Consider the following 16010-nt stretch of genomic DNA (forward strand, 5'->3'; position numbering starts at 1 on the left):
AGCAAATGGCTGCAATATAACAAAGAGTGAAAAATTTAAGGGGGTCTGAATACTTTCCGTACCCACTGTATATATATATAATATGGAAAATCTAAAAAAAATGATATCCCAGTAGAACAAATGTTTGTCTGACTGTGATGTTCAAGAGTTATCAGTGCTTCTGAAATGGTAACCTGGCAGGACCATAGAATTCAGCTCCAGTCCACCTTCGTCTCACTACCAGATAAAGGTACAGTTGCATCCATTAGTAAGCTTTGCATAAGAAGGTGAATGCAGTATTGGTGGCTTAGTGGTTGGCACAGTTGTATTGTAGCACTTGGGTCTTTTGCTTTATTCATACAATGGATACTTCCTATGGCTTGCTGCCCCCCCCCCCTCTTCCCCACCATGTCTGGGAGCCCAACATGGAGAGGCAGACAGTCCCATGCCACTCTGAGGGGTCCACCAGTGTCTGTGTCCACAGGCAAAGGTGGATATGGTCAATCCTTTAGCTGGGAACGTTTGTCTCTTTTTACTGATGTTGGCCATGCTATCCAGTCAAAGCATTCAGAGGAAGTGACTAAACCATTCTCATCCTCGATCACCCAAGCTGACACTACTTTGCAGTCCACCGCAGCTGTCAGAGTGGCCTATTCTGCCTCCTTGTCCACAGCTGCTCCTGCCATAGCCCCACCATCAGGCACTGAGGAGTCTGCTGAATTTTTAAACACAGTGTCAGACACTTTCTTCTTGAGGATGCACAGGCGTTACTTGATTCTGATGTTGGCTCTGAGGTTGAGAACGGGAGTAACATAAGCCTACAGAGAGGGGATAACACTGATAAATAACAAATTGTCAGTCATGTTTCCCCATGAACATGGGCCTGAGTGTACTATAATTTGGCTTCTTCAAATAAGGCTTGCTCACTGTGCTGCAAACCTTTATTATTTCCATCCAAAGTCTTCCAAAGAGACACCAGAATTTATCCAAAAAATCTCTAATCTTGTTCCAAATGCACTAATCATACAGTCTGGCTCCCCAAGCCGCTGTTTACAAAATAAAGAAAGCTTGCAGGGAATTTAATTCAATTTAAATTTAATATATATATATATATACACGTCAGTTTTGCTGCAGCAGGTTTTATACATGGTACAGATGGATCACTTTACAGGCAGACTAATGGCGCTTTTCCACTGCATGGAACCGAACGGTTTGGTTTTGTGCTTTTCCACTGCTGGTACCGCATGGTATAGTGTAGGAACGGTTCGGTACGGTACGGTACGGCGGCGCTTTTCCACTGCATGGAACCAAATGGTATGGCTCTCAAAAACAGTACCTACTCGATTGTGGTTCCAACAGGTACCATACCCGGTACCATATCCCACAATCTTTGCATGCAGTCACTACTAGCCACTAGATTGGTCAGAGAATCCCACCAACTCCGTTGTTATCCCACCCACTTAACTTTAGTACTACTTTAGTGGAAAAGCAAACCATACCGTACCGTACCGAACCGTTCCAACACCGTACCATGCGGTACCAGCAGTGGAAAAGCAAACCGGGCCAAGCAGGGCCGAGTATAGCCGAGCCGGGACTTGCAGTGGAAAAGTGCCATTAGGGGACCCCTCAGGCATTTTATTTAAAGGAATTTTTCATTTTCATTGATTTACTTTAAGCATAATTAAAATCACTGCTTATTTAAAAATGACATTTTAAAAAGTTTTTTTTGCATGATACATGTCCCCCAGGGTAGTACCCGGGCCCCCATAACCTTTTTATGGTCAATTACTTGTATATACACCTTAAAAATGGGAACTTTTAATTTTTCAAGTTCTGGTCCCATAGAGTTTATTAGGGTTCTGGTCAGAACTTTTTCCCTGTTCTGAAATTCTGGTGTAGAATCTGAATTCTGGCACTTGTGTGGTTATGTGGTTCTTCTGGTTTATTCTTCTGTTTTCTGCTTTTTCTTGTAACCTATGTCTTGTCTCTGGTTCCCTGTAGAGTTTGCTCATTCATCTTTTTCTCCGTTCAACCAATTTACTTACCAGTGCTTGTCCTGTATCCCACTTCCTTTCACTTATTCCTTGTGTATTCTGTCTAGGATCTTTTGTATATTGCATGTGCCCTCCTCCCTTTGTTGTCTTTGGCAACTATCTGCTGTCAGAATTTCCAGTTCCAGGTAATCTGTTTTCCATGGTTATGTCTCAGCCTGGTTTCCTGTTGTCTTTTGTTGTCAGCAAGGAAGTCTCTGGAATTGTACTATGGAAGTGCTCACTGCACAACTCCAATCATATTTCTCCGAGACTCTGGTAAAGACTAGGCACTTCAAGAGCCTACACGCCAAAGAAAGCATTCCACCATCTTTTGGCAATACAGATTTAACTCTCTTCCACCCTGACTGCCCTTTATCATGGATTTGTGTTACATGTGGTAATGCTTTTACAAAAAAAATAAATTGCAGGTAGATACCATATGCTTAATAATTGCATCAAATGAATATGAATATACTGTATAACACCTTGAGGAAATAGAAGACCTCTTGATAATTAAACTGTATTGCAATTATCTAAATTGCAGAAAAGCTAATTTTTTTTGATAGAACTAATCAAAACTTACCATTAGGGACACTAACTGATCGGTCAACCACCTCGCTGGCATTATCGTATACAGAGACAGTAATGTCATAAGTTGCTACAAGTTCTCTGTTCAAGGGAGATTTTACCATAACTGCTCCTAAAAAATGAATAAATGAGGGCAAATGTCACAAATTATTCACTTTCTTACAATACCTACACAAAATTGATCTGAATGTTGTGAAATATTTCAAATTGTGTATTCGGAGCTCAGTATCATAAGAAGTGGAACCAGTAAAGTTCTATCAAAACAGCTGATGTAAATATTATGTGCAGCATTATCATGTATAGTATTAAGAAGACATTACATCCCATTATTTGAATTCAGTTCCAGCTCTATGTCAAGCTCCAATGATCCTGTGTTCAGTCTGCATAGGCTTAACAACAACCAATAAAGGACATGCCTTGCCCTTTAAGATGAGCATGTTGACATCCGTGCCAGCAATGACTATGAGAGTGTAGTAGCGACAGCAGCAAACAGTTATTATGTTGATGATGATGATGATGATGATGTAAGAAGACAATGCATGAGGCAGACAGGAAAGGCTTTTACAGAGATAACACTCATCAAACCTTCAGAGGTGTGAGCCATAAAGAAAAGAGAAGAGTCAGTTGGTTAGTAGCATGACACTTTCATTCACCAGAAATTCAGAAGGCAAAAGAATATTAATAGAAAAGAGGAAAAAAAAAACAAGAGTATCAGAAGAGCACCAGAGAAGATTAGGAATTGTATAGATTCATGCAGGTAAAGAGTGTAATGATGGGAAATTCTATCTAGTATAAGGAAGGTCGATAATAGGTAGAAAATGCCATTTATTCACTGGATTCAAATAAAGTACCTGCTTTGAAGTCTATACTGAATGTTCCCTGCTGATTGGGTACAATAACATTGGTATCATCTGTGGCCACAATTTCAATGATGTAATACTCCAGACGAGGATTGAGGTCTCGATCAATGGCAGTGACCTCAGCTACAATAGTTCCCACCTCAGCTGATTCCAAGACACTGACAGTCTGGATGGGATTGACAAACTCGGGTGGGCAGTCATTGACATCATCAATGAGTATGTTGACTGTGGCGCTTCCAGATAAAGGTGTGGTGCCGTGGTCTGTGGCAACTACTATTAGCCTGTAGGCATCCTTCTCTTCCCTGTCCACTGTCACATTAGCCACCCTAATGACACCTGTAGAGGAATCAATAAGGAACCTGTCTTGGGCGCCACTTTCTATTCGGTAGGTTAGTTGTTGGTTTGGGCCGCTGTCTGCATCTGTTGCTGTAACCTGCACAACAGAAAACCCTGAAAGAATAAAGTATTTGGTTAATCCATGTTAAATTGCCATTTCCTTTAGGTTTGTTCTGTATGTGTGATAATATTTGCATGACATAGATATACGCATGGGCATTAGTGCGTGTCAAGTTACTGAAGCACTAAGAGCCGGTTCACACTGAGGCGACACGACTCCTTACTACTTCGGGGGCGACTTGTGCAGTCCCGTGCACCACGACTTCGGAGCGACTTGCAGGGACTTCACATAATGGAAGTCTATGCAAGTCGCTCCGAGGTCGCCCCGAAGTAGTACAGGACCCTTTTTCTAAGTCGGAGCGATTTGTGTCGCTTCTATTAGGACGGGTCCTGTAGCGGTCAATGGACCGCGAGGGAGCGCGACTTGTCCGGCTGACAAGTCGCCTGACAAGTTGCGCTAGTGTGAACCGACTCTTAGCCCAATGGATATACAATGGCTGGAACTCCCTTACAAATAGGAACAAATGACTTGTCTACTTCCAATATTATTTCATTTGAAATATAGTTTTTGAGAAATCTGCAATGTATTTTAACAAGAGAAAAAAATGCAATAAAATCTATCCACCAAGATTTTCATCAAGAATGTAGACCAGCCAACCATGCTTGCCATAGTGTATTATTGGAGAGAAGCTGGAGAATAAGCGATCCTCAGGTGTTTTAAAGTAAACCTATATTGGTTTTGGATTTTTTTTATTTTGACTTCGTTTGTCTATACCAGTGATGGCAAACCTTGGCACCCCAGATGTTTTGAAACTACAATTCCCATGACGCTCAACTACACTGCAGAGTGCATGAGAATCATGGGAAACATAGTTCCAAAACATCTGGGGTGCCAAGGTTAGCCATCACTGGTCTATACATTTGTAAACAGATGTTTTACATCAAATTTTGTCAGACATTCATTACATGACAATAGGCTATGAGATGTTTTATTAAGCACTTCCTGACCGCCCCATAGCAGATATACTGCTGCAGGGTGGCCATTCTGTGTAGAATCATGTATACATGCTGTTTCTGGCAGGCTGTTTCTGCTGTGACTACGCACAGCAGAAGTCGATCTGCGGGTGCTGGGCCCTGGATGTCCCCCTGGCACCCGCCGATCATCAAGCATGAACACAGAATGGAGCTCCGTTCTGATAGGGGGAAAAACATCACACACAGTACACATAAACACTGGTTAGGCACATATAACCCTTTGATCGCCCTTGATGTTTAACCCATTCTGAGCCTTTGTATTATTGTAACTGGTTCCCACAAAGTGTCCGCTGAAATTTCGCACTCCCGCTATAAGTTGCTGATTGCCTCCATTACTACTATAAAAATAAACAAATTCCACTATATGTGTGTATATATACAGGTGTGTATACATATACAGTGGGTACGGAAAGTATTCAGACCCCCTTAAATTTTTCACTCTTTGTTATATTGCAGCCATTTGCTAAAATCATTTAAGTTCATTCTTCTTCCTCATGAATGTACACATAGCACCCCATACAGACAGAAAAACACAGAATTGTTGACATTGTGGCAGATTTATTAAAAAAAGAAAAACTAAAATATAACATGGTCCTAAGTATTCAGACCCTTTGCTCAGTATTTAGTAGAAGCCCCCTTTTGATCTAATACAGCCAGGAGTCTTTTTGGGAAAGATGCAACAAGTCTTTCACACCTGGATTTGGGGATCCTCTGCCATTCCTCCTTGCAGATCCTCTCCAGTTCTGTCAGGTTGGATGGTAAACGTTGGTGGACAGCCATTTTTAGGTCTCTCCAGAGATGCTCAATTGGGTTTAAGTCAGGGCTCTGGCTGGGCCATTCAAGAACAGTCACGGAGTTGTTGTGAAGCCACTCCTTCGTTATTTTAGCTGTGTGCTTAGGGTCATTGTCTTGTTGGAAGGTAAACCTTCGGCCCAGCCTGAGGTCCAGAGCACTCTGGAGAAGGTTTTTGTCCAGGATATCCCTGTACTTGGCCGCATTCATCTTTCCCTCGATTGCAACCAGTCGTCCTGTCCCTGCAGCTGAAAAACACCCCCACAGCATGATGCTGCCACCACCATGCTTCACTGTTGGGACTGTATTGGACAGGTGATGAGCAGTGCCTGGTTTTCTCCACACATACCGCTTAGAATTAAGGCCAAAAAGTTATATTTTGGTCTCTTTAGACCAGAGAATCTTATTTCTCACCATCTTGGAGTCCTTCAGGTGTTTTTTTAGCAAACTCCATGCGGGCTTTTCATGTGTCTTACACTGAGGAGAGGCTTCCGTCAGGCCACTCTGCCATAAAGCCCCTGGTGGAGGGCTGCAGTGATGGTTGACTTTCTACAACTTTCTCCCATCTCCTGACTGCATCTCTGGAGCTCAGCCACAGTGATCTTTGGGTTCTTCTTTACCTCTCTCACCAAGGCTCTTCTCCCCCGATAGCTCAGTTTGGCCAGACGGCCAGCTCTAGGAAGGGTTCTGGTCGTCCCAAACATCTTCCATTTGAGGATTATGGAGGCCACTGTGCTCTTAGGAACCTTAAGTGCAGCAGAAATCTTTTTGTAACCTTGGCCAGATCTGTGCCTTGCCACAATTCTGTCTCTGAGCTCTTCAGGCAGTTCCTTTGACCTCATGATTCTCATTTTCTCTGACATGCATTGTGATCTGGAAGGTCTTATATAGACAGGTGTGTGGCTTTCCTAATCAAGTCCAATCAGTATAATCAAACACAGCTGGACTCAAATGAAGGTGTAGAACCATCTCAAGGATGATCAGAAGAAATTGAAAGCACCTGAGTTAAATATATGAATGTCACAGCAAAGGGTCTGAATACTTAGGACCATGTGATATTTCAGTTTTTCTTTTTTAATAAATCTGCAACAATGTCAACAATTCTGTGTTTTTCTGTCAGTATGGGGTGCTATGTGTACATTCATGAGGAAGAAGAATGAACTTAAATGATTTTAGCAAATGGCTGCAATATAACACAGAGTGAAAAATTTAAGGGGGTCTGAATACTTTCCGTACCCACTGTATATATATATATATATATATATATATATATACACACACACACACACACACCATAGTTTGTAGGCACAAATACTTTTGCGCAAACCAATCAATAAATGCTTATTGGGATTTTTTTCAACCAAACATATATAGCAGAATACATATTGGCCTAAATTTATGACGAAATTAGGTTTTTTTAAAACATTTTTATTGGATATGTTTTATAGCAGAAAGTAAAAAATCTTTTTTTAAAGAGTCTGTTTTTGTTTATAGTGCAAAAAAATAAAAAAACCTAGTGGGGATCAAATACCACCAAAAGAAAGCTATGTTTTTGGGAAAAAAAGGACCTAAATTTTATTTGGGTACAGTGTTGAATGCCTGGTCAGGCAGGAGGGTAAATTCTCCGAAGGTCATGTGCTTAAGAACCTTTTTCACATGGGCTTCAGCTTGTTTGGAAGCAGTGTGAACAGAAAACGTTTGCAATGCTTTTGACAAAGTTTCAGCAAATCTTGCCAAAAACCCTGCAAACGCTTTGTGTAAGCTTTTATTTGTTACAGGTACTTATATAGCGCTGTCAATTTATGCAGCCTTTTACATATATATTGTACATTCAAATCAGTCCTTGCCCCAAGGAGCTTACAATCTAAGGTCCCGAACTCATATTTATACATACACACATACTAGTGTAGCACCCACCCAGGTAGGTGCTATAGAGAGTATAGTTTTGGATCTGTTCTGCTTACCAGAAAGATTGCCAGGAACATCTATATTGTTCTCGGCCTACCATAAAGCAGGATCTGCTAGTGAGGTGTGCTCATGGAGCTTATGTGCAGCTCAGTTTGTCTGAAGTGTTTCACACTGGTCCAATAGGGAGACATATTGGACAGTGGGAGGTAACCTGATAAATGAGTGCACAGGCATTTAGTACAGCCCTTGTTATTGGCAGAGGAAAGTGCCTCGGTGCATGCTGGGATACTGTATAAATTCCAAGAGCACATGTGCTCAGGGTCTTTCAGCTGGAGGGCAGCTGCCCCTCCTCTGTAGAAGGTACCATGCAGCCTCAGGTGGTTGACCTGAGGGCCTGTGAGTCAGAGAGGAGCTGAACCCGGAGGTCCTGCAGAGCTGACTGGAAGGGAGACACTGGAAAGGATCTGATTCTGCATACAGTGAGTACAGATCTGTGTCATGGAGCCTGTCCTGAGAGGGCCATCCCTTTAGCTAGAAGAGTCAGTGGACGGGTGTCAGTCGAGGGGATGCTAGAGAGTGTCCTGAAGATAAAGCAGTTGCCATCAAGTCTGCTGCTAGAGAGAGCAAGAAGACTTAACCCTGCCATACAAGTGGCAGTATGGTTCAAGCAGTGTGACTGCTTCCACAAGTAACCTGGTGAGGCCAAGTGAGAGTTGTCCTTATCAGCTGTAAATAGTTCAAGTTGGAGTCTCCCCCTATTCCCTTCTCCAAACCAAGTTCCACAATAAATACTAAAAACCAAAACCCCTGGACTATTTATTGAGTGAGTGACAAGCAACTGGGAGTAAGGATGGAACTGTCCCTGGGTACGTAACTGTCTGCAGGTAATCAGAGGAGGCCCAAGAAGTCATCACACAGCAAGTCTTATGGGGACAGTGCTACACTAGGGTTAATTCAGACAGAACCCAATTAACCTACCAGCATGTCTTTGGAGTAGTGGGAGGAAACCCATGAAGGTACATGCAAACTTCGGGCAGGCAGTGCTATGATTGGGATGCAAACCAACGACCCTAGTGCTAGGTGGAAGTGCAAACTACTTATCCACTGTGCTGCCCATGCACTCATGTACAAGCTGAAGCCCAGGTAAGCAAGGCCTAAAGAGGCTGCACAACAGGGTCTTTTTGGCTTTATAGAAGTCTTCAACTTAGCCATCTGATAATGGAATTCGAGTTACAGTATGCAGGACAATATTACATGATAAATGGTACACATGCTAACAGTGTGAAAAGAAAGACAGTACACATAATATTAATATGCAATATTTCAATAAAAAAAAAAATAGTTTAGAAGATCTTGGCCATAATAGGGTGTATGTGCAAAACCATTGTACATTAGCCTTCATATTTCTAAACCTGAAGATCATTGTCAGCCTTTGTTTCTCCTCATTATTATCTTTTTTTTGTAGAGATGAATACATTTTTAAAAAACACCTAATAATAATTGTGAAATCTAGAAGATTGCACATAAGAGGAAACAATGAGCTTTCATTGCTAACTGTGCTTTCTGTAAATGACAGCTTCTGTTCAGTTTCCCAACCATTATGACGATAAACTAAATGTCATACTTTCTGAGTTACCGAACAGAAGGAAGTCAACAGAGGCACCCTATACATATTCCTCTCACACAAGTTTCTTGAATTCTGAATCCTGCTTGATTGCCTTGCTCTGTTATCTAATCTATAACAGTAGGCAGAGCTATACCTGGCATGTTTAATTGTGCAGTCTTAAAGAACTCCAAGTTTTCACACAATTTACATAGTTTGTTTGGGCCAAGCTGGCCAAAAAACAATGTCCCTCACTAACCTGTGAGGCCGCTGGATGTGCGATTTAAACTGTATGTAGCTGCGGCTACATACACCATACCACATTGTTTTCCGTGTTTTCCGGGTGCTTGCCGAGACTTCCTTTCTCAAGCCTGGAACACAGGAAAGTCTGGTACCACACACATGAAAAATATATAGTGCTACTACCCATACACAAGAATATGAGCAGAGCCCACTGGTGCTTGATCCAAAGTCGCTTCTCTGTTATCAACAATCCATTAGAGTGACCTGCATAGCCAGTTGTTATTCTTAAAAATCTTCATGTTTATTGAAAAAACCACAGTGTACAAACACAGATAAATCCAGATGACAGTTTTTAGCCTACAAGGCCCTAGGCGTAACTACTTAGTTATGCCTAAGGCCTTGTAGGCTGAAACACGTCAACTGGTTTTATCTGCATTTGTACACTGTGGTTTTTCAATAAACATGAAGATTTTAAAAAGAGCAAGAACTGGCTGTGCGGATCAACTTAATGGATTGACACAGGAAAGTCTACAGCAGTGGTTCTCAGCCATTCAGAGGGAGCAATGTATACTATTAATGAATAGAAGGCTTTCCCCTGATTGAGTCAGAGAGATGGGCGGATGATGTCACACCTCTGAGGTCAATAGGAGGAAGTAAACTGTGTGAAAACCTGGAGTTCCTCTTTAAGTGTATGTATACTCAAAATATTTTTTTTGTTTGTTTTCTTTAGCATAGTGTAGGAAAGGATTCCAACCCTGATAAGTTTTTAATACAGTATATCCCCCCAGGGCAGATTTAACATCTCTATTTGTCCTGGTGACCATTCTTACCCAGGCAGAAAGTAATTGGAAGTCTAAGATATTACTCTTTTCACTGTGGGATTACCCTAACTTTGTAAAGATTTCCTCTCACTTCCTGCAGTGTCTCTGGTATAAGTGGCAGGGCAAGACTGGGGAAGGGTACGAATGGGTGAGTTGCAATAAGCATGGAAGTCTTCAATATTGATTGGACCCTGGGCAAACATTTTTTAGTACTCCCCCCATCCATCATTACGCAAGACCCCTCTCCATACTACCCCCATCATTACAGAAGACCCTTCCCCCATACTACCCCCATCATTACACAAGACTCTTTCACCCATGCTACCCCCATACTTACACAGGACCCCCTCCCCCTGTACTACTAACCCCATCATTACTCAGGACCCCTCCGCCATACTACCCCCATTATTACACAGGACCTCCTGCCCTCCTTCTACAGACCCCTGAATTGCCCCCCCCCCCACTGGTCTCACATTGATAGTGACCAGGGAATGTCAGGCATACACTCTGCCAAACCCGCTGGGGAAGAAGTTCATCAGTGGGCCAATGGTCTGCGGCCTGTCAGACATGGTGAGGGAGAGGGGTCGGTGTGACTGTGCCTGGGACTGACAGGCACTCTTCCCAGTCAAGGTTTACCTTACTGAGCTGGCCAATCACCGCACAGGCTGCAGACATAACACCCAACCTATTACCAGGGCCCCCAACATTCAATTCAACCTTCATCTCCTGAGTGATAGCTAAATTCACTTATCAACTGTTTGCAAACAGCACGCGGTCAAGAGGCGGGTGCTGTGGGCCCCACAACAAGATGTGTTGGGATGGCAGCCATGGTTGGAGACACCTTATCATTCTTGCATCTATCTAAGCAGAATCTGCAGTATGTGACACATCCTGGGCATGAAGATCTATCTACTCCTTTTTCAGCCCTGTGATTAAAATGTTTGACAGAGGGACATCTTCAAGAACTGATATCTTTCTGCTCTGGGATGTTATGTGACCAATGTTGAGAGCCACAAAGGAAACTGATGCTAGAAGATGCCAACAGGTGTCATAAACCATGTTCTGTTAGAACACCATCCTATCACTATGCCTACCAACAACTAAGGAACAATGGTACACTTTATATGATACACTTTCCTTAGACCACAATAAACCATTCCTACTATGAAGAGACCAAGTTTTGAAAAAACATACACCTTAATCTTGAAAAAATAACATACACTTTTCTACAGAGATTCAACTTCAGTGTATTTAGATTTGCACACTCGCAATTTTAAATGAAAACTGCACTTAAAGTAAATGTGTTATTACAATAGAAAAGGTCTCTTATCAAATAAAACATGGGATGATTACTTTATCCCCAATTCTATGGGGAAGTAAAAATCACTTATGGAGTACTTTCAAGGTGCTCTCAATGGCTCTAGTACATCACCCACACAATATAACACAAAACACATAACTGAAAGAGAGAGTTCATGAAAACACATTCATGTAGGTTGTGTTTTTCGGATAAATCTCATAAGCATATGAGAAAGTCATGTAATAGTGCTAAGTGGATTCCTTTTTCTTTATTTTCAACATGACTTCAGAGAAATATAAGTGACCTTCGTAGATAAAGAATCTAGTAATTTTAGGAAATTATTTTGGAGTTTTATTTTCTCGTGAATAGACAGATGCTTGCACAAGCTAATCATTATGACAGCCATCAATTCAGTATAAAAATGCAAAAGCAGGAATCTCAACCAGATCTTTTTTGCATGCAGTGGAGGTTAAATGCTGTACATAATGTTCTTTTCCCATGAACAATTTGTGTTGAAAGAATGAATCTAAGGACCCCACTAAGACTGCCTAAAGCTGTTTTTCTCCCAGGAACACACCACAAAAATAGATCAAACCAGATTTACAAATAAATGTTCTATCTAAAAACAATCATATCTCATTGGTTTCTGTTATTTGCAATATTTGCTTTCAAAGTACCTTAGAGAAGGTGGCATTAGAATGTTTTTTGTGAAATAAGTTTATGTTGAAACCACCAAAAGTACAAGTCAACATAAAAGAGAACATCTAAATATCCATTAAAATGGCCTTGGGTCTGTTTGGTTTAAGTACTTTCACAACTTTGTTTTTATCACTTTTATTAACACCTTCTCATTCAGCCCCTGTAAACTCTTCTCTACCTTCAACTCTCTTCTTAGTCCTTCACTGCTTCAACCTACTAACTCACTAACAAGAGATCGCCAATCACTTATTGATTGATTGATACAATTCATGAGGGGATCTCCAATGTGCTGATACCTCCCCCGCTCAACACCCCATGTTCACAGGTACAATCATTACTTCCCTCATTCAACCCTGCTACTATAAACAAGGTTGCTAAACTTTTTTCTGACGCCCACCTAACCACCTGCCCCCTGGACCCTGTTTTCTCTAAAATGCTATGGTCACCCTCTGGCTCTATTGTACACTCTCTAACTCACATCGGTAATCTCTACCCCTCTTCTGGCACCTTTCCTAACTTTGAAAAACATGCAATAGTAATCCCCATACTTAAAAAGCCCTCAATAGACCCCATCAATATTAACAACCTATGACCCATCTCTTTACTCCTCTTTTTCTCCAAACTCCTTTAACGTTTGGTCTGCAACCGACTGAGCACAAACTTCTTGATCCCGTTCAGTCCAAATTTTGCCCTCAACAGTCCATGGAAACTGCTCTCCTTAAACTCACAAACAATCTACTAAAGGCTAAAACCAATGGACACTATTCTGTACTCCTAAATTCTACTCCATTGGTCTTTGCGACTGTACTCTGCGCTGGTTCTCATCCTACCTATCCTAGAACCTTCAGTGTCACTTACAATTCTACTCCCTCTTCTTTTTTCTGTCAGGGTTCCCCAAGGTTCTGTTTTTTAACCTCAATCTATACCTCCTCTATGGGTCAGTTGATTGCCTCTCATGGCTTTCAATATCATTTCTATGCTAATCTATCTCTCTACCCCTCAGCTCACTCCATTAGTCTCCTCACGTATCGCTAATATACTAACAGACATATTAGCCTGGATATAACACCACTTCCTTAAACTCAATCTATCCAAAACCGAGCTCATAATATTTCCATCCCCAAGTGCCCCTTCCCCTGACTTCTCTGTCAAACTCAACTGCTCAATTATCAACCCACCCCTGCACGCCAAGGTTCTAGGTGTAATCCTGGACTCTGGACTATCCTTTCGGCCCCATATCCAATCACTGTTTGAAGCTTGCCACCTCAACCTCCGCCACATCTTCAAGATACGCACTCTTCATTCCTCCCAAGACCTCCTGCTCTCTAGCTGCCTTGTCACTTCCTCCCATGCTCACCTCCAGGACTTCTCCAGAGCTTCTTCCATCCTCTGGAATTCCCTACCACAACCTGTCCGACTATCTCCTACTTTGTCCACTTTCAGACAATCCCTGAAAACTCATCTCTTCATCAAGGCCTATCTGGACCCCAACTAACAACTGTACATTTACTTTCTACATCAGCCCATCACCCCAGTTATTACCTTTTGTATCTCTTGACCCTCCCTCTTAGAATGTAAGATCTAACGAGCAGGGCCCTCTGATTCCTACTGTGTTATTATTATTATACAGGATTTATAGTTATTTATTAAACTGTATTGTAATTGTACACTCTGCCCTTATGTTGTAAAGCGCTATGTAAACTGTCAGCACTATATAAGGCCCTTTTCACACGGGCTTTCTGATCAGGTGCACCTGTCAGTTTTTCAGGTGGACCTGATCGGAAGCTCCATTCACATCTATGGGGCAGCAGATGTCAGCTGTGACATGTCTGCTGACACCCGCTGCTATCAGAACCTGTCCGTGAAACCCAGACAGAGGGTAATCCATTTTCCATCTGTCTGGAGCATCAGATCGGATGGGATTGGATGAAAAATAAATAAATCACAAATAAATCACAAAAATACACAATCTGCTCCCATCAATACAAGGTAAGTGTCTAATATGTATTAGTAATTCAAAGATTACAGAATAACATACCTGGAGGACTGTTTTCCCTAAGTCGTGCACTAACACTCTGTGGGCTAAAGATGGGTCTGTTGTCATTGGCATCCAATATTGTTAAGACTAGTGAAGCTGTGCTATTTAACTTTCCAATATCTTCTGCCAAAAGTGTTAAATTCAGCACAGGAACAGAGAAAGCTTCTCTGTCTATATTTCTTCCTGCTCTCACAGCCACAACACCTAAAAGACAATACAATGATCAATGACAGTTACAAAATCAAATAATTGAATATGCAAAACAATTGCACGTTTAATATTTTTATTCATGTATCGAATATAATGAATAAATAGTAAAGTTCAACTCCAGTCATAAAAACATTTATTTAGTGAAACAGACTTATACCCTTTTATTATCACTTTTTCCTGTTCTAGGTGTCTACAAACATCTGTACTCTTGAATAGGCACCAGAGAAAACAGACAAGGTTTCCTCTCTGTATTGTCTTCCAGGGGTCATATATGAAAACATCCCCTAAGACCAGGTAAATTATTGTAATTCCTTGTAAATTATATCTGTGCCCATTTTTATTTACATCATCATATCTTTCTAGGAGGTCCTCGTTAGTTCTTCTAAAACCAATGTTATTTCCCTCACCCATTGTGATTCAGCAGTGAGAGCTTATATTTTTTATCAAAAATGTAATTGCTTTGGATATCTCAGGAACCATCTCATAGCCCTCTGCTTCAGTAAGATATTCCTCATAATAAGGTATCCTGGGGTATAGGCTCGTAATTACCTATTTTCTGTTTAATTTTCCATTTTTGTAGGCATGTCCCTAATACCTAGGGTCAAGAAATGTAACAAATATTAAGAAGAATGGGGAAACATGAAACTGTCATGTCCACATGATGATACTGTATAATTATAGCCTAAACTTTTTTCTTTTGGCTGAAGTAGGGAAGAAGTAAAACTCCTGTCAGTTTATTTTTCAATGTTTTTATCCAATCAGGAACAGTTCCCTTCATGTCCTGTCCCAGGGGCGCAAAGGATGGGAACTTCCCTCTTAGACAGCTGTCACCAGAACAGGCGTCTCTATTATAAGTTTTTCTGTCAGCCCTTTTTTTTTTGGTGACATCCGTAATATTTTGAATTTCCCATCACTTTTTATCCCATTGAAAATGGCCACAAGGACAAATAGAGAAGGTGAATTTTCTAAATGGGGGGGAAAAATAAAAAAACCTCACAAGGGTCCTAACCTTTTTATATTCCATCCAAAACTAGAAAAAAAAGTTTTGGTTATATAAACACTCTAGTTATACAGGTTAAGATAAAGCTACAGTATATTCAGTTTAACAGAAAATACTATTGCAAGCAAAGCACTACATGTTTTACCCATATGAACCATTTACAGTGCCTTGAAAAAGTATTCATACCTCTTGAAAGTTTCAATATTTTGTCATGTTACAACCAAAAATATAAATGTATGTTATTTGGATTTTATGTGATAGACCAACACAAAGTGGAACATGATTGTTAAGTGGAAGCAAAATGATAAATGATTTTCATATTTTTTTAAAAATAAATATCTGAAAAGTGAGGCATGCCATTGTATTCAGCCCCTCTCCCCCATTGTAGCTCTGGCTGTATGCTTAGGGTCGTTGTCCTGCTGAAAGGGTAACCCCCACCCCAGTCTCAAGTTATTTGCAGACTCTAACAGGTTTTCTTCTAAGATTGCCCTGTATTTGGCTCCAT

At 41.1% G+C, this 16010-nt stretch overlaps 1 protein-coding gene across 2 annotated transcripts in view; it reads right to left on the minus strand.

Moving 5' to 3' along the window:
- CDH23 (cadherin related 23) overlaps positions 1 to 16010 on the minus strand; it is a 1628602-nt gene that overhangs the window by 106311 nt on the left and 1506281 nt on the right. The window contains exons 45-47 of one of the 2 annotated variants that reach the window (XM_082268006.1): positions 14296 to 14499; positions 3452 to 3910; positions 2596 to 2712 (exon numbers count right to left, since the gene is read on the minus strand). In XM_082268006.1, coding sequence (XP_082124132.1) covers positions 2596 to 2712; positions 3452 to 3910; positions 14296 to 14499 — 780 coding nt within the window. The remainder of the gene's footprint in view (positions 1 to 2595; positions 2713 to 3451; positions 3911 to 14295; positions 14500 to 16010) is intronic. The other variant, XM_082268007.1, reaches the window with a different exon arrangement.

The sequence above is a fragment of the Pelophylax lessonae genome, assembly GCF_965119305.1.
Source record: "Pelophylax lessonae genome assembly, chromosome: 9".
Lineage (NCBI taxonomy): Eukaryota > Metazoa > Chordata > Amphibia > Anura > Ranidae > Pelophylax > Pelophylax lessonae.